The sequence below is a fragment of the Suncus etruscus genome, chromosome 15 (assembly GCF_024139225.1).
Source record: "Suncus etruscus isolate mSunEtr1 chromosome 15, mSunEtr1.pri.cur, whole genome shotgun sequence".
Taxonomy (NCBI): Eukaryota; Metazoa; Chordata; class Mammalia; order Eulipotyphla; family Soricidae; genus Suncus; species Suncus etruscus.
In genome coordinates, this window is record NC_064862.1 from 74,738,172 (window position 1) to 74,762,824 (window position 24,653).

A 24,653-nucleotide genomic window follows, 5' to 3' on the forward strand; every position below is an offset into this window, starting at 1 on the left:
AGGTATCAGGCTCCCCACAAGGTCCATTCTCAGCATCTGCAGAGCCTTCCCAAGCTAGACCATCTGGTCCTGATTCCCAAGCTAGACCATCTGGTCCTGATTCTCAAGCTAGACCATCTGGTCCTGGACTCTAGGGTCTCTACCTCTAGGGACCCTATTGGTGTTCCCACCTCTGCCCATTCCTCCCTCACCTGAGTCCTCCACATGGTGGTGACAAGGGCACAGGGATCTGGCTTCAGGATCCCCAGTACCTGTTGCCACCTTTCCCTGGAGCCACAGGTCCCTAGAGCAACTAGGCAGGACCCCCCAAGGATGCCCCGTGCCTGTTTGATGTCAGGGCCCTGCTTGGTGCCAAGAGATAGCCGTGACACAGCAGGCCCTGTTGCTGGAGGCAGAACCTGGAGCCAATTTGTGGGGTTGGGGGTTGGGGGAGTTTGCCTAGTGCTTTAATAATGCCAGGGCCTAGTCCTTGTGCTGCAGGGACCCAAATCCTGCTGAAACATCAATAATCCTGGGACCCCAATAATTTTGTGATCTCAGCCCCACTGAATCCAATTATGCTGGATCCCCAAAATCTGCTAGGACCCCAATAATGCTGGGACTCCTAACTTTCCTATAACCTTCAATAATTCTGTGACCATAATACACTGTGGTCTCCATAATACTTAGCTCAGCTCCTCTGGGATGTAGCCCCGGAATCACAAGTAGGCAATCTCTGGAGTACTGTAGTATATCCACATTGCTGGTCCTTGACCCCCACATAGGCCTGCTGGAATGTATGGAGCTCAGTGATGTGAAGAAAGAAGCTGATAAGTTGCAGGATGGGAGTGTAGAGACCCCACTGCTGCCAGAGAGCTTGCGGCACCTTTTCAAGAGACCACAGGATCTGGTGTGCCTTCTGGGGGCCTACCCAGGTCACACAGTCAGTGGAGCTCCCCTGCCCACAGCTAGATGTCCCCAACAATCACTGGAGTCTCCTCCCCATGTCAATCTTTGGTGCCACCACCTCCTGCGGCCACACCCTGCACCAGCTGATAGAGCAAATTCAAATATCAGACTGAGGAGAAAGGTGACATACAGGGCACCTGTCCACACCTTCACACGACTGAGCACCCCGAGAGTGTGTCTACTGCCAGGATGGAAGTCTCCAAGGCCCCCTTCCCCTCCTCCCCAAAAACCCCCTGGAAGCAGTGCCTGAAAATCCTCGGTGCCTACCAGTATGTGCTGACCTTCCTCTTCATGGGTAAGAGTGGCACAGGGTACTTCCTGGGGGACAGACTTGAGTTCCCCAGCAGAATGCTGGGTTAGAAGTCAGATACCAGGGCTGGAGAGATAGCATGGAGTAAGAGCATTTGCCATGATGCAGAAAGGTGGTGGTTCAAATCCCGGCATTTCATATGGTCCCCAGAGCCTGCCAGAGCAATTTCTGAGCGTAGAGCCAGGAGTAAGCCCTGAGCACTGCTGGGTGTGACCCAAAAACTTAAAAAAAAAGTCATATACTGTCACCTACATGCTGACTTTGTAGCAATACCTGACATTGCTCTTCAGGACCATTCTTCACTTTCCTCACCATCTTCCTCCTCTTCACACCACTCTGGTTGCTGTCAGTGCTCTATTTGTTCTGGCTGATCATCGACTCGGACACACCCCAGCAAGGTGAGATGATATGGGGCAGGGAAGTCCCCCAATCTGCCCCTATCTCTCTGAGGTTTTGTTTGGTTGTTCGGGGGTCACACCCAAACAATGCTGAAGGCTGCTTCCTTGCTGGGGGTGGGGATGTAGTGCAGGTGAATCGCCTGCACTCCTCCACCCCCCTCCCCCACTTCCAGGCATTCAGAAACTAAGTTGTTCTTTCCCTCCATTGCACTCTATTTCCAGGTGGCCGGAGCTCCAAATGGATTAGGAAATGTGTCATTTGGAACTACATGAGGGATTATTACCCCGTCAAGGTGACAGGTTGCCTTCCTGCTGCAAAGAATTAGTTGGGGGAAGGGGTGTAGACAGGTGTCCCTGGCCAAATCCACTCTCCCTGCTTGCTCTTTCTTGGGGGGGGGAGGGCGGAGGTCTGGGCCATGCCCAATGGGTGGTACTTAGTACTTACCCCTAACTCTGCTCAGAAATGAATGCTAGTAGTATATATTTATATACACAAACACATATATATACAAGGTCAGGGGACCCTATGTATAGGATGATGGAGAGCACATCCAGATTAGCCTGGATACAAAGCAAATGCCCTCCCTATAGTGCTATGGCCCTCGCATATTGACCCCCTTGTAAGAATGGGTTCTCAGGTCACTGTGTTCTTCCTTCTGCTGTCTCTCCCCTCCACCCCTAACAAGCTGGTCAAGACAGCCGAGCTGCCCCCTGACCGGAACTATGTGCTGAGCGCTCATCCTCATGGCATCATGTGCATGGGAATCGGCTGCAACTTCTCCTTGGGGGGCCCAGGAGTCTTTAAGAATTTCCCGGGGCTGCGTATTAATATAGGCACCCTGGTCAACCTCTTCAAAGTGCCAGTCTTCCGAGATTACCTCATGGCCCTAGGTGAGTGCCATGTGCCGCCCAGTGCCGCCCCTTGTGCCTTCAGGCTGAGGGTCACAGTCTACCTCCCCTCCAGGCCTGTGCCCAGTGAGCCGCCAAAGTCTGGATTTCCTGCTGTCTAGTCGCCCCTCGGGGCAGGCCGTGATCATCTTGATAGGGGGTGCCCATGAGTCTTTGGACGCCATCCCTGGGGTGCACCGTCTGACCCTGCGCAACCGCAAAGGCTTTGTGCGCCTGGCACTGAGGCATGGGTGAGTGTTTCTGAGAGGACATCGCCGAATGTAGGGCTAGCACCGTCCTAGCCCTCTCACCTCTGATTCCTAGAGTTGGTACGGTGTGTGCCCTGCACGCTGAAGCCCAGTGGGCAGGGAGCCTGGTGATGACCTCGGGGACTGGGAGAAGCCGGCAGGAGGCAGTACAGAGGTCGGTTTGCACCATAGGCAACTGCACCTGAGTTCTCCTTGTTGGGTTTCTGGCACCGCTGGGGGAGCCCAGGTGTGCCCAGCACTGCACCCTGGGGTTCTTGGGTTGTATCTCAGGCTGAGGATCACCGCTTGGGACACACTGCTTAAAAAATTGCCAACACCAGGGTCAGAGTGATAGCACAGCTGATAAGGCATTTATTTTATTTTATTTTATTTTTGATTTTTGGGCCACACCCAGCGGTGCTCAGGGGTTACTCCTGGCTGTCTGCTCAGAAATAGCTCCTGGCAGGCACAGGGGACCATATGGGACACCGGGATTCGAACCAACCACCTTTGGTCCTGGATCGGCTGCTTGCAAGGCAAACGCCGCTGTGCTATCTCTCTGGGCCAAGGCATTTGTCTTGCACACTGCTGATGTGGGTTCAATCTCTGGCATCACATAGGATTCCCTGAGTCTTCCAGGATTGATTTCTGAGAGTAGAGCCAGCAGAAACCCCTGAGAAAAGCTCTTGTGGCCCCCCCAAATTGAGTAACACCATTAGTGACCCTTTTCCTCTTCAAGGTAAAGCCTGTGGAGCTAAGGCCTTCAGAGAATGTTGCAGGAACAGAGACACACACAGCTCCAAGTGTCAGGCTGCTTTCTACTCTCCTATAACTCCCACCCCTTTAAGTTTCAATTAGGCTGGGATCCCTGTAGGCAGAGCCCCACCTGGCCTCTATAGGATATCCCATATCAGGGGTTCTTCTCACCCCACCAATCACGCCTTGGTTGGTGACTCAGGAGCTTCTCTGGGTTGAGGATGCAGAGGGAAGTGAAAGCCTGAGAACTCTACATGGATTTAGTGGAACTAGTCCTATACCACAGTGACTTTCCACAGTGACCAGTGACCTCTATATAGTGACATCACTGAATCCAAGCCTTCCTGCAGAGCTAGGACGAGGCAGCCGGGAGCTTTCTGGAAACCCAGTATCAGGCACTTTCTTCCAGAAACTTCTTAGCAGCTGGAATTTGCCGGCCCAGGGACTGGAACCCTCTGGGCACCCTTTTGTGGGGTGCCTCATCTCTTGCTCTGCAGGGCCTCCTTGGTACCTGTGTACTCTTTTGGGGAGAACGATGTCTTCAGGGTCAAGAGGTTCGAGGAGGGCACCTGGCAGTATGCAGCACAGGTCACCTTCAAGAAGATTACAGGCATCTCTCCATGCATCTTCTGGGGCCGCAGCCTCTTCTCCCCAAATTCCTGGGGGCTGCTACCCCTGCCCAAGCCCATCACCACTGTGGGTAAGTCCCGCTGGCTCCCTAGGGAAGGCAAGGGCAGGTACCCCATGGTGCATGCCCATTGGTCCTGTCTCCCTCAGTGGGCCGCCCCATCCCAGTGCCCCAGGTGCTCCAGCCCTCCGAGGACCAGGTGAACCACTACCACCAGCTCTACATGCGTGAGCTGCAGCAGCTGTTCGAGGAGCACAAGGCCAGCTGTGGGGTGCCTGCTTCTGAGCAGCTTACCTTTGTCTAGAAACCCCCTTTACCACACCCTCCCACTTCCCCAGCATCCTGGCCCCACCCCCATGCTGGGAAACCCCCATCTTCTGTTTTATCCCAATAAATCTGGTAGAACAAGAAGTGCCAAGAATTCTTGCTCTGCGGTGATGGCTAGTTTGCATGAGCGGAAAAGGCAAAAGAAAAATTCAGCCACCTGGTACAAACAGTGGTCCAATATCACCCTGGAAAGCCTCCCTGATTAAGATGCTGTGCTAAGGGCCTAGTAAATGCCCACAAGTAAAATCAAGGATGATGAACTTCAAAGAGAGTCAAAGATTTGACTCAGGTCCATAAGAAGAGGAGGGATACCATTTTGTAAAGGCCACATGGCAGGCTTCTTCTTAGGTTCTAAGCAGGGAGAGATGCCATTTTGTATGAACCACATGGTGTAAGCCACATGTTAGGTCTACACGAGCTTAGTTCCATAGACCCTAAGTTACCTGGCCATACCAGGTAGTCTATTAAGGAAGGACAAGGGAGCAGTAGTAAGATACCCCTAGACAGGAGCCAATTATTATAAGGATCATTTGGGACTGGGGATGGCTGAGACCGGGCCCCCGGGTTGCCATAGTATGTGTGCTATAGGGGATCCAGGTAGGAGTCGCACGCACCTTTCCCAGGTCCTAAAGCATATGATCATCCAGACTGCTGGAACACTCAATGGTACAGCACAGACTTACGTTACAGGTCCCACTCATCAAACACGTTTTGGCAAACCACTACTTTATATTTTATTTTCATTTTTCTCTCTCTTCTCTCTTTTTCCCTCTACTTCTTTTCTCACTCTCTCCTTCATTCTTCTATGCTAAATAAATTCAATTTAATTTAATCTATGTTAAATTAAGCCCCTGCTGTCAGTTGCTCCTTAGGAAAGGTACCTCCATACTTAAGATGCAGGGGATGAGACTATTAGGGTAGCCACACCTTATTGCCCTCACTACCACATTACATAGTACTCTAGACATGAAAACTGTGCCTATACCAAAAAGCTCTGGCCACTATATAACCCTGAAACCTTTATCTAGCAAAGACCACCCCTGTCAGCGATGAAGAGCCTTGAATGTGGAAAATCCTCCAACACCGAAGCACTAGCCCAAACTTTTTCAACCTAATTTCACCATATTTACTTATTATTATTTTTGTTTGTTCGTTTTTGGGTCACATCTGGCAGCACTCAGGGGGTTACTCCTGGCTCTAAGCTCAGAAATCACCCCTGGCAGGCTCGGGGGACCATATGGGATGCGGGATTCGAACCACCGTCCTTCTGCATGAAAGGCAAACACCTTACCTCCATGCTATCTCTCTGGCCCATGTTTTTGTTTTTGTTTTTGTTTTTGGTCACACCCAGCAGTGCTCAGGGGTTACTCCTGGCTCTATGCTCAAAAATTGCTCCTGGCAGACTCTGGGGATCATATGGAATGCTGGATTCAAACCACCGTCCTTCTGCATGCAATCTCTCCGTGCTATCTCTCCGACCCCAACTTATTATTCTTTTCTTCTCTCTCTTATCTTTTGTTTTCCTCTTTTTTTCTCTCCTAATCCATATCTTAGCCTATTATTTATCTCTTCTTAACTCAATCATTTCTTAAGATCTCAGACCTAGCCTATGAGACCAAGGCCTCCAACAACAACCTAAGAATAGAACTCTAATGTCTATCTTTATGTAGGCATGAGTTTCTTGACAGTGGACTCCTCTCTGATTGCCAAACCTAAAATGTAAACAAGCCATGTCTAAAGTGTATATAACCCCTCCTACATATTATCCCTCTTCCCATCCCCCATCAGAAATCCTTTTATACTCTCATCCTTCAACCCTGATCCATTATCCTTCCTTATTTAACCCTCTCCACCCTCAGTCCTCAACCCATTAGGTACAGAGACCAACTTTCTGACCCAATAAACCACCACCCAACTCCCAAACTAAAAGAACACCCTCTCAGTCCCACATCTCATACCTCAGCAAGAAACTACAACTAACATTACTGCTGATTCATGCTTTATGGCCCTTCTTCCCATCCACCTAATCATGATCTGTTTGTTGCATGCTACCGATTTAGCCCCAGAAGGACCCCCAGCCCAAGGACACTACCAGATCCCTTATGGCTGCAAAACATTCCTCAAATTCAACAAGGCACGATATGTGATGAAAAAGTTCCCTGAATTACACCCCACACAAGAAAATCTCAAAAGACACAATGGGGGGCCAGAGCAGTGGCTCAAGCAGTAAAGCATCTTGCCTTGCATGTGCTAGCCTCCGGTGTCTCATATGGTCCCCCAAGCCAGGAGTGATTTCTGAGCACATAGCCATGAGTAACCCCTGAGCATCACTGGGTGTGGTCAAAAACAAACAAACAAACAAACAAACAAAAAAAGACTTAATGGGAAAATCTATATTTCCTTTATGGTTTATAATACCTCTATTAAAATACCTCCTAGTCTGTTTAACTCCAAATATAAGTTAACCTCTCAAACAGATTTTTCTTTAATTCTTTTTTAATTTAATTTTATTTCTTTATATATATATATATATATATATATATATATATATATAATTTTTTGCTTTTTCTTCTCTTCACCTTCACCAGATTTGGTTCTGCTAGGTACGAAAACGTACAAGAAAAAGTCTTGCTTGGGATAAAAAGCTCAGATCAAAACCAGGGCACAGAGAAGTATAGACTATCATTCTTTTTTTTTTTTTTTTTTTTTTGGTTTTTGGGCCACACCCGTTTGACACTCAGGGGTTACTCCTGGCTATGCGCTCAGAAATCGCCCCTGGCTTGGGGGGACCATATGGGACGCCGGGGGCTCAAACCTCGGTCCGTCCTACGCTAGCGCTTGCAAGGCAGACACCTTACCTCTAGCGCCACCTTCCCGGCCCCTAGACTATCATTCTTACCCCCAATTCCACCAGCAATATAATTTGGCTCCATTTCCTTTTGCATAGGCATTCTAAATAAGGGAAAACCTTATACACAGAAACAAACTTATCTACTAGGAATAAGAACCCATACATTTCAGAATACAGGGAGGCCTCCCATCCTGAGCATGTGTCATGTGGACCCAACTTAATCTCCATGCGATTGGACAGTGACTGTCCAACCCAGAACCCCAGATCCGAGACATGGAACCGACACGGGTCCCAGCAACAGCACCAGGAACCAAATTCCTCCCTAGGAAATTTCTAATACCTCTCTCACACCAACTTGCAACAGTTTTGATATGACACCCTGACTTGAGGAAACGGCAACAACTTGAACTAAGAGAGGGTTGCCCTATCAGTGGTTGGCAAGCGAGCCACATGCGGCTCTTGACACTTTTTAATGCGGCTCTTCTGTGTGCCAAGCAGCCGCTCCAGGAGTCAGAACTCTGCTTTGGGCCGCCCAGCACACAGAAGAGCCGCATTAAAAAGTGTAAAGAGCCGCCTGTGGCTCGTGAGCCGTGGCTTGCCGACCACTGCCCTATCTCATCACCTACCAGTCTGATGCAATCAGGAAACCTGAAAGCCTTTACTCGATGCAAAAACCAAAATTGCCAAGTACAGAAGACTGACCTTGACAAATATGGACTAGGTAGAACCTATCCAGGGACCAATGAGAAAGATCCTAGCTGAGATTTCGGCCTAGGATTTGTACAATAACCAAGATCTAATTCCAGAGGTCTGACTTTGAAAACTGCAACTGAGCAGAACTTCTGGAACCATACTGAAAGACTTTATCTACCAGGGTCTCAAACTCGCAGCCCTTGGGCCATTTGCAGCCCTCCATACAACATTTTGTGGCCCTGCCCTAGAGGAACTATTTTGTTTTGTTTTGTTTTAGTTGTTTGGGTCACACCTCCCAATGTTCAAGACATACTACTGACTTTGCACTCAAGGATCACCCCGACTTTGCCTCCTGCGGCCCCCCAGGTAAATTGAGTTTGAGACCCCTTCTAGGCTCTGTTCTAGGATCTGAGCAAAAAAAAAAAAAATCTCTCTCCTAGCCTTTTTCCTATGACCTACTCAAATAACAAGATTTCTAGCTACAGAGGCGTGATGTCATTCATCATCTACAACTAACTGGAAAGTTCTCTGGTGCCATAAAAAGAACTTGGGTGTGAAAATGAGTGGATATGGAGTCTGTTGTTCCCATGTTTTGTTACCCTTTTTTGTCTCCCTTTCTCCTTCTAAAGGAAAATTTATACTACTTCCTTATTTTTTTTCTTTTTCTTTTTCTCCATTTGCTTTTGTTTTTCTTTTTTCTTTTTTCCTTCTCCTTTATCTTTTTGTATATCTCCAACAGAACCGCATTACTGGAATCATCTTGTTCAGCCTCACAATTTGAGGGGGGAAAATGAAAGGTACCAAGACCAGACAGTCAAATGAACATTTAATGGAAATAAAAAATAATCAGACTTGAACACCAAACCCATAGTCAACGACAATAGAATTGATACCCTGTAAATTATCTGGGCTGTTAAATCCTTTGTTGGGTATGTGTGAATCCAAGAATAGTCCCCAGAATGAGAAATTACTTCCCATCCCCTTGTCCCCTTTCGGGGGGAGACCTTGGTAATATTAATCCGCAGCAAATAATAATCCACACAGACAAGAAGGATAGGGTGTAAAAGATTGGGCAAAGAGAGCGAGAGAATCCTCTTGCAGCCTGCAGCTTTCGCAAAAGGATTCCTCTTCCTCAAGCTATTTATTGCCAACTCCACAGCGCCCCCACCTGGAAGGGCTAGGTGGGGCAATAGTCACAAAACAATCCTAAGGAAATACTTTTATATACAACAATTCCAAGAATAATTTTATGGAAACTTTTTCATATACTACAATACCCAATTTACAACAAGCTGTACAAGGGAGGAACAGTTAGACTAGCATTATGGGGGGTAAAGCAGGGAGGTATGGGATGCATGCTGGGAACAGGGGTGGAGGGAGGGCAACACTGGTGGTGGGAATGCCCCTCATTCATTGTCACTATGTGCTTTAAATATTTCTGTAAAATAATTGTAATTCACTTTGACCACAATAAAAATAAGAGAAAAAAAGAATCATCAGAAAGATGGACCTCCCTATATTCATTCCCTATATAACCTTCATCATGACCTCAGGAAGGGTTCATCTCCTTTGGAAAATGTCCCTGGATGGCCAGGCTGGGGGGTTTTGTTGGCAGACAGATTAAAGTGTTAAACTTAAAAAAAAAAAAAAAAAAGAATTCTTGCATGGGGCCTAAAGTGATGCTGCATTGGGAAGGGTGCTGGCCTTGCACATGTTGGATTTGGATTCAATAACCAGCATTTCATAGAGTCCCCCCAGACTGCCAGGAGTGATCCCTGAGCACAGGAGCCAGAAATAAACCATCAAGTGGTGGAGGAAAGAAAAGGAAAGGAAAATAAAGGAAAGAAAAGGAAAGGAAACAAAACAAAACGAAACGAAAGGAAACGAAAGGAAAGAGAGAAAGAGGAAAGAAAGAAAGAAAGAAAGAAAGAAAGAAAGAAAGAAAGAAAGAAAGAAAGAAAGAAAGAAAGAAAGAAAGAAAGAAAGAAAGAAAGAAAGAAAGAAAGAAAGAAAGAAAGAAAGAAAGAAAGAAAGAAAGAAAGAAGAAAGAATGAAAGAAAGAAAGAAAGAAAGAGAGAGAAGAGAGAGAGAGAGAAAGAAAGAAAGAAAGAAAGAAAGAAAGGAAAGAAAGAAAGAAAGGAAAGGAAGGAAGGAAGGAAGGAAGGAAGGAAGGAAGGAAGGAAGGAAGGAAGGAAGGAAGGAAGGAAGGAAGGAAGGAAGAAGAAAGAAAGAAAGGAAGGAAGGAAGGAAGGAAGAAGAAAGAAAGAAGGAGGGAAGAAGAAAGAAAGAAGGAGGGAGAAAGAGGGAAGGAAAAAGAAAGGCAGGAAGGAAGAATAAACAATGAGAGAAAAAGAGAGAATATCACCATTTTAGTCAACTTGTGCCTCCTCAATACTAGCCACAAATTAGTCTCAAACATCAAGATCTGATAAAATTGAAATAAGATGATCAGATGTGGGGCCAGAGAGATAGCACAGTAGGGGAGGGTGTTAGATTTTAACATGGCCAACCTGGGTTCAATCTCTGCATCGAATAGGGTCTCCCAGGCCATCAAGAGTTAATTTTGAGCACAGAGCTGGGAGTAACCCCTGAGCACCACTGGGTGCTCCAAACAAACAAAAAAGCATTGATCTGGACCATAGAGATAGCACAGCGGGAGGACGTTTGCCTTGCATGCAGACCAACCAGGGACTTGACTGTGATCAAATCCCAGCATCCCATTTGGTCCCCCATGCCTGCCAGTGATGATTTCTGAGTGCAGAGCCAGGAGTTACCACTGAACACTGCCAAGTATGACCCAAAAACAAACAAACAAACAAAAAAAACAGTTGATCGGATGTGAACTGGTATGGAAGAATAGAACAGGACCTATAGGACAACAGTCAAGACTTGCCTTACACTCTACTCTCTACTCTGCCTGGTTTGAATTCCTGGCACTGAAGTTGGGCACCCAAGCACTTCCAGGGGTGACTTCTGAATGTGGAGCCAGGAAGAGGCCCCATGAGTCATTGGATATAGCTACAAGACAAAAAATAACAAACAAAATATAGACAGCTTTCCTGAAGAAGGAAACCTGACTCTTCACAAGAAAATGACTGTGGGGGCCAGAGAGATAGCACAGTGATAGGACATTTGACTTGCATGCGGCCAACCCAGGATGGACCCAGTTCAATTCCTGGAATTTCATATGGTCCCCCAAGCTTGCCAGGAATGATTTCTGAGACAGATCCAGGAGAAACCCCTGAGCATTGCCGGGTGTGGCCCAAAAACCAATAAATAAACTGCTTTTAAAAAAAAAAAAAAGAAAGTAGGGGGCCGGCGAGGTGGTGCTAGAGGTTAGGTGTCTGCCTTGCAAGCGCTAGCCAAGGAAGGACCGAGGTTCGGTTCCCTCGGTGTCCCATATGGTCCCCCCAAGCCAGGGGCAATTTCTGAGCGCTTAGCCAGGAGTAGTCCCTGAGCATCAAACGGTGTGGTCCGAAAAAAAAAAAAGTGACTGTGATTTACAGATCGTTGACACTTTTCTGGAAAAAGTGAGAAAAAAAAAAGAGAAAGGCCTGGCACTGAGGCATGGGTGAGTGTGAATGAAGGAACACCACTGGGTTTAGGGTGAGCACCCTCCTAACCCTCTGACCTCCTGAGCCCTATAAGTGCTATTGTGTGTGCCCTGCACACTGAAGCCCAGTAGGTACGGAGGTAAAGAAATATAGAGCTTAGGCAACCAGACAGGGCTGTAGGGGCAGAGACACTGAGCCAGGTTTTGGGGCTACTTTCTGCTCTCCCAGAAACCCCATGCTTGTAAATGCAAAAAAGACAGCCAATCCCAGTGGGCAGAGCTCCACCTGGCCTCCCTGTCCTGATACAGGACACCCCGTATCAGGGGATTCTTCCTACCTCATCAATTATGCCTGGGCTGGTGACTCATAAGCTTCTGTTCATTGGGGATGCAGAGGGAAGTAAAAGCCTTGGAACCCATTACACTGATTAAGTGGAGCCCGTACTGCACCACAGTTATCAGTGATGTCAACACAGTTATGTCAGCATGAGGCAGCCTGGGGCTTCCAGGAAACCCAGCATCAGATACTTTCTTCCAGAACATTTTTTGCAGCTGGAATTTGCTGGCCCAGGGACTACCACCTTCTGTGTGACCTATTATGGGGTACCCTGTCACTCCCAGCAGGGCCCCCCTGGTACCTATGTACTCATTCAGAGAGAATGATAGCTTCAGGCTCAAGAACTTCAAGGTGGGCACTTGGCAGTATGTGGCACAGGTCACCTTCAAGAAGATTGCAGGCTTCTCCCCATGCATATTTTGGGGGTACAGACTCTTCTCCCCCAACTCCTGGGGTCTGCTGTCCCTGCCAAAGCCAATCACCACTGTGCATATGTCCCATTCACTCCCTAGGGAAGACACAGGGTGGGTACCCTATAGTGCATGCCCACCAGCCCTGTCTCCTACAGTGGGCTGCCCCATCCCGGTGCTCTAGGTGTTTGCTTTAGACTGGGAAATTTGCTTCTCTCTGGCATCCATCCCCTGAGGGTTCAGTTCTCCTGAGGTGTTTCCTGCCAGGAAACTGTGGATACAGCTAAATCTGCTGGGCTTCTTAAGCACGGCAGACATTTTGAGGCTTCCCTCTGCTTGCTTCAGAATGGGAATTTTGATTCTCTCTGGCATTCATCCCCTGAGGGCTCGCTTCTTCTGAGGTGAGTCCTCCCTCCACAAGGGGTGGAAACAGAGGAGTGCGGCTGCTTCGCTTCACTTCATGGCCCCGCATTCCACCTAGCCAATGAATACCACCACAACACGTCGAAAAACCCACAATACAAGTGTGACAATGGGGAAATTATGCAGACCAACATCAGGCATAGAGAATAAAGATGGCAACTCTGATGACCCGACAATGGCCAACCACCTAGTTAGTCTTTCAGATATAGAGTTTAGAGAAGAAATATGGACGATGTTCACAGAACTCAAAGAAAGTTTAGAACAGACACTAATAAGACTCAAGAGAATATGAAGATAGACATCAGAAAACTCCAAACTGAAATATCAGGTCAAATAAAAGGTCTGAAAAACTCAGTTGGCAAATTGAAAAACTCAATGGATAAGCTCTCCAACAGGGTAACAGCAGCTGAGGATAGAAATAGTGAGCTAGAAGATGAGATGCATAACAACTCCATACAGCAGAAGAGATTGGAAAAAAGCCTTGAAGCAAATGATGAGACAATAGAAAAATTACTCAAAGAATATAAACAGATGAAAATAGAAGTCTTTGATAATCTCAACAGAAACAACTTAAGAATCATTGGAGTTCTAGATACCCAGTTAGAAAATCTCCAGGAAGAACCTACAGTCAGAACATCATTACAGGTGCGTGTGGCGCTAGAGGTAAGGTGTCTGCCTTGCCAGCTCTAGCCTAGGATGGACCTCGGTTCGATCCCCCGGTGTCCCATATGGTCCCCCAAGCCAGGAGCGACTCCGAGCGCATAGCCAGGAGTAATCCCTGAGTGTCACCAAGTGTGGCCCAAAAACAAAACAAAACAAAACAAAAGAACATCATTACAGAGAAACTATCAGAGCTAAAGAATACATGTGACCAAATCCTGCATGCCTGAAGAGTACCAGCTAAAAGAGACCCCAAGAAAAACATCCCAAGACACATCCTAGTCACAATGATAAATCCCACAGATAGAGACAGAATACTGAAAGCAGCAAGATCAAAAAGCGAAATTCATTCAAGGAATCATCCTTGAAATTTACAGCAAACCTGTCACAGGAAACACTCAAGGCCATAGGCAGTGGTGAGATAGAGTGACAAAATGAAATAATTAAATAAATGCTTCGCCTAGAATACTGCACCCAGCAAAACTCACTTTTAGGTTTGAAGGAAGTATACATAGCTTCACAAATAAACAACAGCTAAGAAACTTTACAGACTCAAAACCAGCCTTAAAAGAAAAACTGAAAGGTCTAATTTAAGACAAGACAAACCAACAAACACACCAAACTTCTACACAAAGATGGCACTAAATCCCATGACAATTATCTCTCTCAATGTCAATGGACTAAATGCACCCGTTAAGAGGCACAGAGTGGCAAAATGGATCAAAAAACTGAACCCAACCTTCTGCTGCCTACAAGAAATACACCTGAATAGTAAGAACAAAAATAGACTCAAAATCAAAGGCTGGAAGAAAATCATCCAAGCAAACAACACCGTTAACAAGCTGGAGTAGCCATACTAATAACAGATGATACAAACTTTATACTCAGAAAAGTTGTAAGGGACAAAGATAGACATATTTTTACTAATTAAGGGATATGTACAGCAAGAAGAAATCACTTTTCTAAACATATATGCACCCAATGAGGGACCAGCAAAGTATTTAATACAATTGTTGACAAATCTGAAAAAGGATATCAATAATAACACAATAATTGTGGGATACCTCAACACGGGCCTGTCAACACTTGATAGCTCAACCAGATTGAAACCCAACAAAAATATACTAGACCTGAAAAGAGAAATGGAAGAAAGAGACCTAGTAGGGGCCGGAGAAATAGCATGGAGGTAAAGCGTTTACCTTTCATGCAGAAGGTCATTGGTTCGAAACCCGGCATCCCATATGGTCCCCCGAGCCTGCCAGGAGCGATTTCTGAGTATGGAGCCAGGAGTAACCCCTGAGCGATGCCGGGTGTGACCCAAAAACCAAAAAAAAAAAAAAAAAAAAAAGAAAAGAAAAAAGAAAGAGACCTAGTAGATATCTATAGGACACTCCATCCTCAGAAACCTGGATACACATTCTTTTCCAACACACATGGGTGATTTCCCTCCTCCCCTAAAACCTCCTGGAAGCAGTGTCTGAACATCTTGGGTTTCTACCAATATGTGAGGACCTTCCTCTTCATGGGTAAGAGTGGCTTAGGGTACTTTCTGGGGGACTGGATTTGAGTTCCCCAGCAGAATGCTGGGTCAGAAGTCAGATACAGGGGCATGGAGGGAGAGTTTTTGCTATGCATGCAGAAGAATGGTGGTTCGAATCCAGGCAATTCATATGGTCCCCCAAGCCTGCCAGCAGCGATTTCTGAGCAGCTGCAATTTCTGAACATAGAGCCAGGAGTAACCCCTGAGTGCTACTGGGTGTGACCCAAAAACCAAAAAGAAAGAAGTCAGATACCGCCACCAACATGCTGACTTTGTAGCAATTCCCTACACTGCTCTGCAGGACCATTCTTCACCTTCCTCGCCATCTTCCTTCTCTTCACACCACTCTGGTTGCTGTCTGTGCTCTATGGGGTCTGGCGATCATTGACTGGGACACACCCCAGCAAGGTGAGCTGATATGGGAAGGGAGTCACCTAATCTGCCCCTATCTCTGAGGTTTTGTTTGGTTGTTCAGGGGTCACACCCAAACAATGCTGGAGTCTGCTCCCTTGCAGTGAATCACCTGCATGCCTTCCACCCCATCTCAGCATTCAGAAACTGAGTTGTTCTTTCCCTCCACTGCACTCCATTTCCAGGTGGCCGGAGATCCAAATGGATTAGGAAATATGTCTTTTGGAACTACATGAGGGATTATTACCCCATCAAGGTGACAGGTTGCCTTCCTGCTGCAAAGAATTAGCTGGGGAAAGGGGTGTAGACAGGTGTCCCTTGCCAAATTCACTCTCCCACCATGCTCTTTTTTGGGGGGAGGAAGGTTGGGGCCATAACCAGTGGGTGAAGCTCAGTACTTACTCAATCCTGACTCTGCTCAGAGATTAATGCTAGCAGTATATAGATAGATATAGATGTAGATGATATAGATAGAGAGAGAATATACTGTATATAGTGTATATATAGTATATATACATATAGTGTATATATACACACACATATATATATACATATATACATAGGCAGGGGACCCTATATATTGGATGATGGAGAATCACATCCAGGTTAGCCTGCATACAAAGCAAATGCCCTCCCATATTGTGATATTGCTCTGGCCCACACATATTGATCTTCTTATAAGAATGGGTTCTCAGTCCCTGTGTTCTTCCTTCTGCTGTCTGTCCCATCTGCCCCCAACAAGCTGGTCAAGACAGCTGAGCTGCCCCCTGACCGGAACTATGTGCTGGGCGCACACCCTCATGGAATCATGTGCACGGGACCCGCCAACAACTTCTTCACTGCAAGCACTGGCTTTTTAGAGATCTTCCTGGGGCTGCACTTGACCTTAGTAACACTGGTCAACCTCTTCAACCTGCCAGTCTATCGAGATTACCTCATGGCCCTAGGTGAGTGCCAGGGCCCCACAGTGCCGCCCCTTGTGCCCCCAGGCAGAGGGTCACAGTCAACCTCCCCTATAGGTGTGTGCCTCATGAGTCGCCAAAGCCCCTCAGGGCAGGCAGTAGTCATCATGGTGGGGGGTGCCCAGGAGGCGCTGGATGCCATCCTTGGGGTGCACCATCTGACCCTGCACAACTGCAAAGGCTTTGTGCACCTGGCACTGAGGCATGGGTGAGTGTGAGTGAGGGGGCATCGCTGAATGTAGGACTAGCCCCCTCCTAGGCTTCTGATTCCTATAGTTGGTATGGTGTGTGCCCTGCATGCTGAAGCCCAATGGGCAGGGAGCCTGGTGATGACCATGGGGACTAGGAGGAGTTGGCAGGAGGAAGCACAGAGGTCGGTATGCTCCATAGGCACCTGTGCCTGAGTTCTCCCTGTTGGGTTTCTGGAACCACTGGGGGAGCCCAGATGTGCCCAGCACTACACCCTGGTGCTCTTGGGTTGTATCTCAGGCTGAGGATCACCGCTTGGAACACACCACTTAAAAATGGCCAACACTAGGTTTGCAGTGATAGCACAGCGTTTGGGAAGGGCGTTTGTCTTGCACACTGCTAATGTGGGTTCAATCTCTGGCATCACATAGGATGCCAGGATTGATTTCTTCTTCTTTTTTTTTTTTTTTTTGGTTTTTAGGTCACACCTAGCAGTGCGCTCAGGGATTCCTGCACAGGTGCCTATGGTGCACTCAGAAAATGATGCTGCTGGCAGGCTCAGGGGACCATATGGGACTCTGGGATTTGAACCACCCTCCTTCTGCATGCAAGGCATACCTTCGTGCTATCTCTCTGGCCCCCCCAGAATTGATTTCTAAGCATAGAGCCAGCAGGAACTCCTGAGAAAATCTCTTGTGACCCCCAAAAAATGAGTAACACCATTAGTGACCCTTTCCCTCTTAAAGGCAAAGCCTGTGGAGCTTAGACCTCCAGAGAGTGGGGCAGGGGCAGAGACACACGCAGCTCCAAGTGTCAGGCTGCTTCCTGCTCCCCCGTAACCCCCACCTCTTTAAGTTTTAACAAGGCTCAGATCCCTGTAGGCAGAGCCCCACCTGGCTGCTACAGGATACCCCATATCAGGAGTGCTTCTCACCCCATCAATCATGCCCTGCTTGGTGATTCATGAGCTTCTTCGGGTTGAGAGCAGAGGGAAATGAAAGCCTGGAAACTCCCCCTACATGGCTTCCATGGAACCAGTCCTGCACCACAGTGACTTTACACAGTGACCAGTGACCTCAATACAGTGACATCACTGAGGCCAAGCCTTCCTGCAGAGTTAGGAAGAGGCTGCTTGGGGCTTCCTGGAAACCCAGCATAAGGCACTTTCTTCCAGAACCATCTATGCAGCTGGAATTTGCCGTTCCAGGGACTTAAACCTTCTGGCATCCTTTCATGGTGTGCCCCAACTCTTGCCCTGCAGGGCCTCCCTGGTACCTGTGTACTCATTTGAGGAGAACGATATCTTTAGGATCAAGATCTTCCAGGAGGGCCCGGAGAGATAGCACAGCGGTGTTTGCCCTGCAAACAGCCGCTCCAGGACCAAAGGTGGTTGGTTCGAATCCCGGTGTCCCATATGGTCCCCCGTGCCTGCCAGGAGCTATTTCTGAGCAGACAGCCAGGAGTAACCCCTGAGCACTGCCGGGTGTGGCCCAAAAACCTAAAAAAAAAAAAAAAAAAATCTTCCAGGAGGGCACCTGGCAATATGCTGTGCAGGTCACCTTCAAGAAGATTGCAGACTTCTCCCCTTGCATCTTCTAGGGGCGCAGCCTCTTCTCCCCAAATTCCTAAGGGCTGCTGCCCCTGCCCAAGCCCATCACCACTGTGAGTAAGTCCCATTCGCTTCCCAGGGAAGGTGCTGGGTGGGGTACCATAATGCACATGCCCACCGGCCTTGTCTCCCACAGTGGGCCACCCAATCTCCATGCCCCAGGTGCTCCAGCCCTCCGAGGACCAGGTGAACCACTACCACCAGCTCTACATGTGCGAGCTGCAGCAGCTGTTCGAAGAGCACAAGGCCAGCTGTGGGGTGCCTGCCTCTGTGCAGCTCACCTAGTCTAGGAACCCCTTTACCACACCCTCCCAATCCCCCAGATTCCTGGCCCCCCATGTTGGGAAACTCCCATTTTGTCTTCTCCTAATAAAGCTGGTAGAACGAAAAGGGCCAAAAATTCTTGCTCTGAGGCAAAGGCTAGTATGCAGGAGTTCGAAAAGGCAACAAAGTTTCTGCCACCTGGTATAAACAGTGGTCCAATATCACCCTGGAAAGTCTCCCTGATTAAGATGCTGTGCTAAGGGCCCAGTATGTGCCCACAAGTAGGGACAAGAATGAGGAACCTCAAGGAGAGTCAAAGATTTGACTCAGGTCCATAGAAGAAGAGGGAATGTTGGGACCTGAATTCTGAACAAGGAGGGACGCCATTTTGTAAAGGCCACATGGCAGAATTCTTCTTAAGTTCTGAGCTGGAGAGACGCCATTTTGTATAAACCCACATAATGTGAGCCACATGTTAGTTCTTCACAAGCCTGTTTCCATAGACCCTGCCCCAAGCTACCTGGCCATACCAGGTAGCTTATTAGGGAAGGACAAGAGAGCAGAAGAAAGGTACTCTTAGACAGGAGCCAATCATTTTAAGGATCATCAGGTAAGGAGAATGGCTGAGACAAGACCACCAGGTCACCATAGTCTGCACACTAGGGGACCCAGGTGGAAGCAGCACGCACCTTTTCCAGGTGATGGGGTAGGGTTGAGACCGGGCCACCGGGTTGCCACAGTCTTCACGCCCTCAGGGACCCAGGCAGAAGCAGCATGTACTTTTACTAGGTCCCAAAGCATATGATCATCCAGACTACTGGAACATTCAATGGTGCATCACAGACTTATGTTACATGTCCCACTCATCAAACACGTTTTGGCAAACCACTACTTTTCTTTTTTTTTTTTTTTTTTGGTTTTTGGGCCACACCCGGTGACGCTCAGGGGTTACTCCTGGCTATGCTCAGAAGTTCCTGGCTTGGGGGACCATTGGGATGCCGGGGGATCGAACCTCGGTCCGTCCTAGGCTAGCGCAGGTAAGGCAGGCACCTTACCTCGCCACCGCCCGGCCCCTCCACTCTTTTCTTTTCTTTTTTTTTTTTTCATTTTTCTCTCTCTTCTCTCTTTTTCCCTCTACTTCTCTCCCTCTCTCCTTTATTTTTCTTGTTTTTTTGTTGTGTTTTTTTTTTGTTTTGTTTTTGGGCCACACCCGCAGTACTCAGGGGTTACTCCTGGCTATCTGCTCAGAAATAGCTCCTGGCAGGCACGGGGGACCATATGGGACACAGAGATTCGAGCCAACCACCTTTGGTCCTGGATCGGCTGCTTGCAAGGCAAACGCCACTGTGCTATCTCTCCGGGCCCTCTCCTTTATTTTTCTATGCTAAATAAATTTAATTTAATTCAATCTATGTTAAATTAAGCCCTCGCTGTCAGTTGCTCCTTAGGAAAGGTACCTCCATACATAAGATGCAGAGAACAAGACTATTAGGGTAGCCCACCTTTTTGCCCTCACTACCACATTACATAGTGCTCTAGACTCAAAAATTGTGCCTATACCAAAAAGCTCTGGCCACTATATAACCCTGAAATCTTTATCTAGCAAAGACCCCCCCTCATAAGCGATGAAGATCCTTGAATGTGGAAAACCCTCCAACAACGACGCACAGGCCCAAATTTTTTCAAACTAATTTCACTGTATTTACTTATTATTCTTTTCTTCTCTCTCTTATCTTTTGTTTTCCTCTTTTATTCTCTCCTAATCCATATCTTAGCCTATTATTTATCTCTTCTTAACTCAATCATTTCTTAAGATCTCAGATCCAGCCTATGAGGGCAAGGCCTCCAACAACAACCTAAGAATAGAACTCTAATGTCTGTCTTTATGTGGGCATGAGTTTCTTGACAGTGGACTCCTCTCTGATTGCCAAACCTAAAATGTAAACAAGCCATGTCTAAAGTGTATATAGCTCTCCTACATATTATCCCTCTTCCACACACCACCCCCACCCTTCAGAAATCCTCTATCCTCTCATTTCCCAACCCTGATTCATTATCCTTCCTTATTTAACCCTCTCCACCCTCAGTCCTCAACCTATTAGGTACAGAGAACAACTTTTGGACCCAATAAACCACCACCCAACTCCCAAACCAAAAGGACACCCCCTCAGTCCCACATCTCCTACCTGGGCAAGAAACTACAACCAACACTCCTGCTTTATGACTCTTTTTCCCACCCTCCTAATCAAGGACTGTTGCATGCTACTAATTCAGCCCCAGAAGGACCCCCCCACAAGAAAATCTCAAAAGACTTAATGGGGAAACCTATATTTCCTTTATGTGTTTAATACCTCTATAACAATACCCCCTAGTCTGTTTAACTCCAAATATAAGTTAACCTCTTAAACAACATTTTTCTTTCATTATTTTTTAATTTAATTTTATTTATTTATTCTATTATATGCATATATATATTTGTTTTTGCTTTTTCTTCTCTTCAACTTCACCAGATTTGGTTCTGCTAGGTATGAAAACCTACAAGAAAAAGTCTTGCCTAGGATAAAAGCTCAGGTCAAAACCAGGACACAATCTACAACATGCTAGACACAGGGGAGACCACTTATACTAGCAACCAGGGGCGGAGGTTATGGGGTGCATGCTGGAAACAGGGGTGGAGGGAGGACAGCACTGGTGGTTGTCACTGTCACTATGTACCTAAAAAATTACTGTGAAAGATTTGTAATCCACTTTGGTCAAAATAAAAATTAAAAAAAAAAACACAGGGCACAGAGTATCACTCTTACCCCCAATTCCACCAGCAATATAATTTGGCTCCATCCCCTTTTTTATAGGCACTATAAATAAGGGGAAATCTTTTATTTTTTTTTATTTTATGAGAACAAAGATGCAAAGAAAGAGGACAAGGTAAAGTTACAGTGGAAGGACAACCACCCATAAACAGAATTCTCAGAAGAAGTCCCCTTGCTGATACCTTGAATTTTCAGCCAAAGAATATTAAGAAAAATAAGACAGAACTCATATACAACTGTTTTGTCCCTCAAGTCCCCAGATTGTAGTACATTATAATATTTCTTGGCAGTACACAAAGAATAAGGGGAAATCTTATACACAGAAACAAACTCTTATCTACTAGGGATAAGAACCCATACATTTCATAATACAGGGAGGCCTCCCACCTTAAGTATATGCCATATGGACCCAACTTATTCTCCATGCGATTGGATGGCAACAGTCCAACCCAGAACCCCAAATTCAAGACATGGAACTGACACAGGTCCCAGCAACAGCACCAGAAACCAAATTCCTCCCTAGAAAATTCCTAATACCTCTCTGGCACCAACTTGTAGCAGTTTTGATATGACACCCTGACATGGGGAAATGGCAACTTAAACTAAGAGAGGGTTGCCCTATCTCATCACCTACCAGTCTGGTGCAATCAGGAAATATGAAAGCCTTTACTCTATGCAAAAAAAAAAAATTTCCAAGTACAGAAGACTGACCTTGACAAACATGGACTGGCAGAACCTATTGAGGGACCAAGAGAAAGATCCTAGCTGAGGCTTAGGCCTAGGATTTGTACAAAAACCAAGATCTCTAACTCCAGAGATCTGCAACTGCAACTGAGCAGAACTTCTGGGACCATACTGAAAGATTTTATCCTAGGCTCTGTTCTTGGACTGAGCAAAAACCAAGACCACTAATTACAGAAGACTAATTACAACAACCCAGATAGAATAGAACTTCTAGAACTGTTAAAAAATAAAAAGGTCTCTCGTAGCCTTCTTCCTATGACCTACACAAATAATAAGATCTCTAGCTACAGAGGCATGATGCCATCATCCACAACTAACTGGAAAGTCCTCTGGGGCCATAAAAAGAACTTGGGGTGTGAAATTGAGCAGATATGGAGTCTGTAGTGTTCCCATGACATTATGCTTTAAGGGTGGAGAAACTCTGTATCACTAAGGCTAAGGAAATTCCCATTCTAATTTCCCGTTCTAATTCCTATTCAAATTTTTACTGTGCCTTTGCGAAGAAGAAGAAGAAGAAGAAGAAGAAGAAGAAGAAGAAGAAGAAGAAGAAGAAGAAGAAGAAGAAGAAGAAGAAGAAGAAGAAGAAGAAGAAGAAGAAGAAAGAAGGAAGAAGAGAAGAAGACGACGAAGAAAGAAAAAAGAAGAAAGAAGAGAAGGAAGAAGAAGAAGAAGAAGAAGAAGAAGAAGAAGAAGAAGAAGAAGAAGAAGAAGAAGAAGAAGAAGAAGAAGAAGAAGAAGAAGAAGAAGAAGAAGAAAACACAAACCTATTTAAGTAGTAGCTGGTTGGGGTTTTGTTTGTTTTGTTTATTCAACTGCTTTTATTTTTTACTTTTTGTTTGTTTGGTTTGGTTTGGTTCTGTTTTGTTTTCTTTTTATTTTTGGTTGTTCTTTTTCTTGTTCTTTTTGTACTTTTGTTATTACTGCCCTATTGTTTTTTGTTTTTGTGTTTGTCTCTTATTTTGTTTTTTGTTTGGTTTGCTTTGTTTTGTTAACCTTTTTTTTCTCCCTTTCTCTTTCTAAAGGGAAAATTATAACACCAAGACAAACTCCCCCTAGTTTCCTTTATTTTCTTTTTCTCCATTTGCTTTTGTTTTTGTTTTTCTTTCCTTCTTTATCTTTTCTTATATCTCTAACAACACCACATTACTGGAATCATCTTGTTCAGCCTCACAATTTGAGGGGGGAAATGGATGGTACCAAGACCAGACAGTCAAATGAACATTTAGTGGAAATAAAAAATGATCAAACTTGAACACCAAATCCATAGTCAACGACAACAGAATCAATACCCAATTTACAACAAGCTGTACAAGTGGGGAACAGTTACACTAGAATTATGGGGGGTAAAGAAGGGAGATATGGGGTGCATACTGGGAACAGGTGTGGAGGGAGAACAATAGTGGGAATGCCTCTCATTCATTGTCACTATATATCTTAAATATTTCTGTGAAATAACTGTAATTAACTTTGACCACAATAAAAATGAAGGGGGAAAAGGATCATCAGAAAGCTGGACCTCCCTATATTCGTTCCCTATATAATCTTCATCTTGAACTTATGCAAGGCTTATCTTTTTTGGGGAATGTCCCTGGCTGGCCAGACTGGGGAGTTCTTGTTGGCAGACAGATTAAAGTATTGAACTTGAAGAAAAAAAAAGGATTCTTGCTCTGGGGCCTAAAGTGATGCTGCATTGGGAAGGGCACTGGTCTTGCACATGTTGGATTTGAATTCAATAACCAGCATTTTATAGAGTCCCCCCAGACTGCCAGGAGTGATCCCTGAGCACAGAAGCCAGAAATAAACCACTAAGTAGGGAAAGAAAGAAAGAAAGAAAGAAAGAAAGAAAGAAAGAAAGAAAGAAAGAAAGAAAGAAAGAAAAAGAAAGAAAGAAAGAAAGAAAGAAAGAAAGAAAGAAAGAAAGAAAGAAAGAAAGAAAGAAAGAAAGAAAGAAAGAAAGAAAGAAAGAAAGAAAGAAAGAAAGAGAAAGAGGAAGGAAGGAAGGAAGGAAGGAAGGAAGGAAGGAAGGAAGGAAGGAAGAAAGGAAGGAAGGAAGGAAGGAAGGAAGGAAGGAAGGAAGGAAGGAAGGAAGGAAGGAAGGAAGGAAGGAAGAAAGGAAGGAAGGAAGGAAGGAAGGAAGGAAGGAAGGAAGGAAGGAAGGAAGGAAGGAAGGAAGGAAGGAATAAAAAGAATATCACCATTTTAGCCAACTTGTGTCTCCTCATAACTAGCCACAAATTAGTCTTAAACATCAAGGTCTGATAAAATTCGAATAAGATGAACAGATGTAGGGCCAGAAAGATAACATAGTGGGGAGGGTGTTTACCTTTCACATAGCCAACTTGGGTTCAATCTCTGGCATCTCATAGAGTCTCCCAAGCCCATCAGATGTTATTTCTGAGCACAGAGCTGAGAGTAACCCCTGAGCACCACTGGGTGAGGACCCAAACAAACAAACAAACAAAAAAACGTTGATCTGGACAGAGGAGATAGCACAGTGGTAGGGCGTTTGCCTTGCGTGCAACCAACCCAGGACAGACAGTGATCAATCCCAGCATCCCGTATGGTCCCCCGTGCCTGCCAGGGATGATTTCTTAGTGCAGAGCCAGGAGTTATCACTGAGCATCACCGGATGTGACCCCCCCCCAAAAAAAAAAGAATAGTTGATTGGATGTGAATTAGGATGGAATAGCACCT

At 46.0% G+C, this 24,653-nt stretch overlaps 1 protein-coding gene and 1 pseudogene across 1 annotated transcript; both read left to right on the top strand.

The window, feature by feature from the left end:
• Positions 1-1,137: 1,137 nt before the first annotated feature.
• Positions 1,138-4,480, top strand: LOC126029941 (2-acylglycerol O-acyltransferase 3-like). Its single transcript, XM_049788169.1, has 7 exons — positions 1,138-1,243; positions 1,549-1,656; positions 1,879-1,949; positions 2,343-2,547; positions 2,621-2,795; positions 4,046-4,248; positions 4,326-4,480. Exons 1-7 carry the CDS (start codon positions 1,138-1,140, stop codon positions 4,478-4,480), a joined length of 1,023 nt encoding a protein of 340 aa, XP_049644126.1.
• A 10,397-nt stretch (positions 4,481-14,877) lies between these two features.
• LOC126029942 (2-acylglycerol O-acyltransferase 3-like) lies at positions 14,878-18,426 on the top strand (annotated as a pseudogene).
• Positions 18,427-24,653: the final 6,227 nt, after the last annotated feature.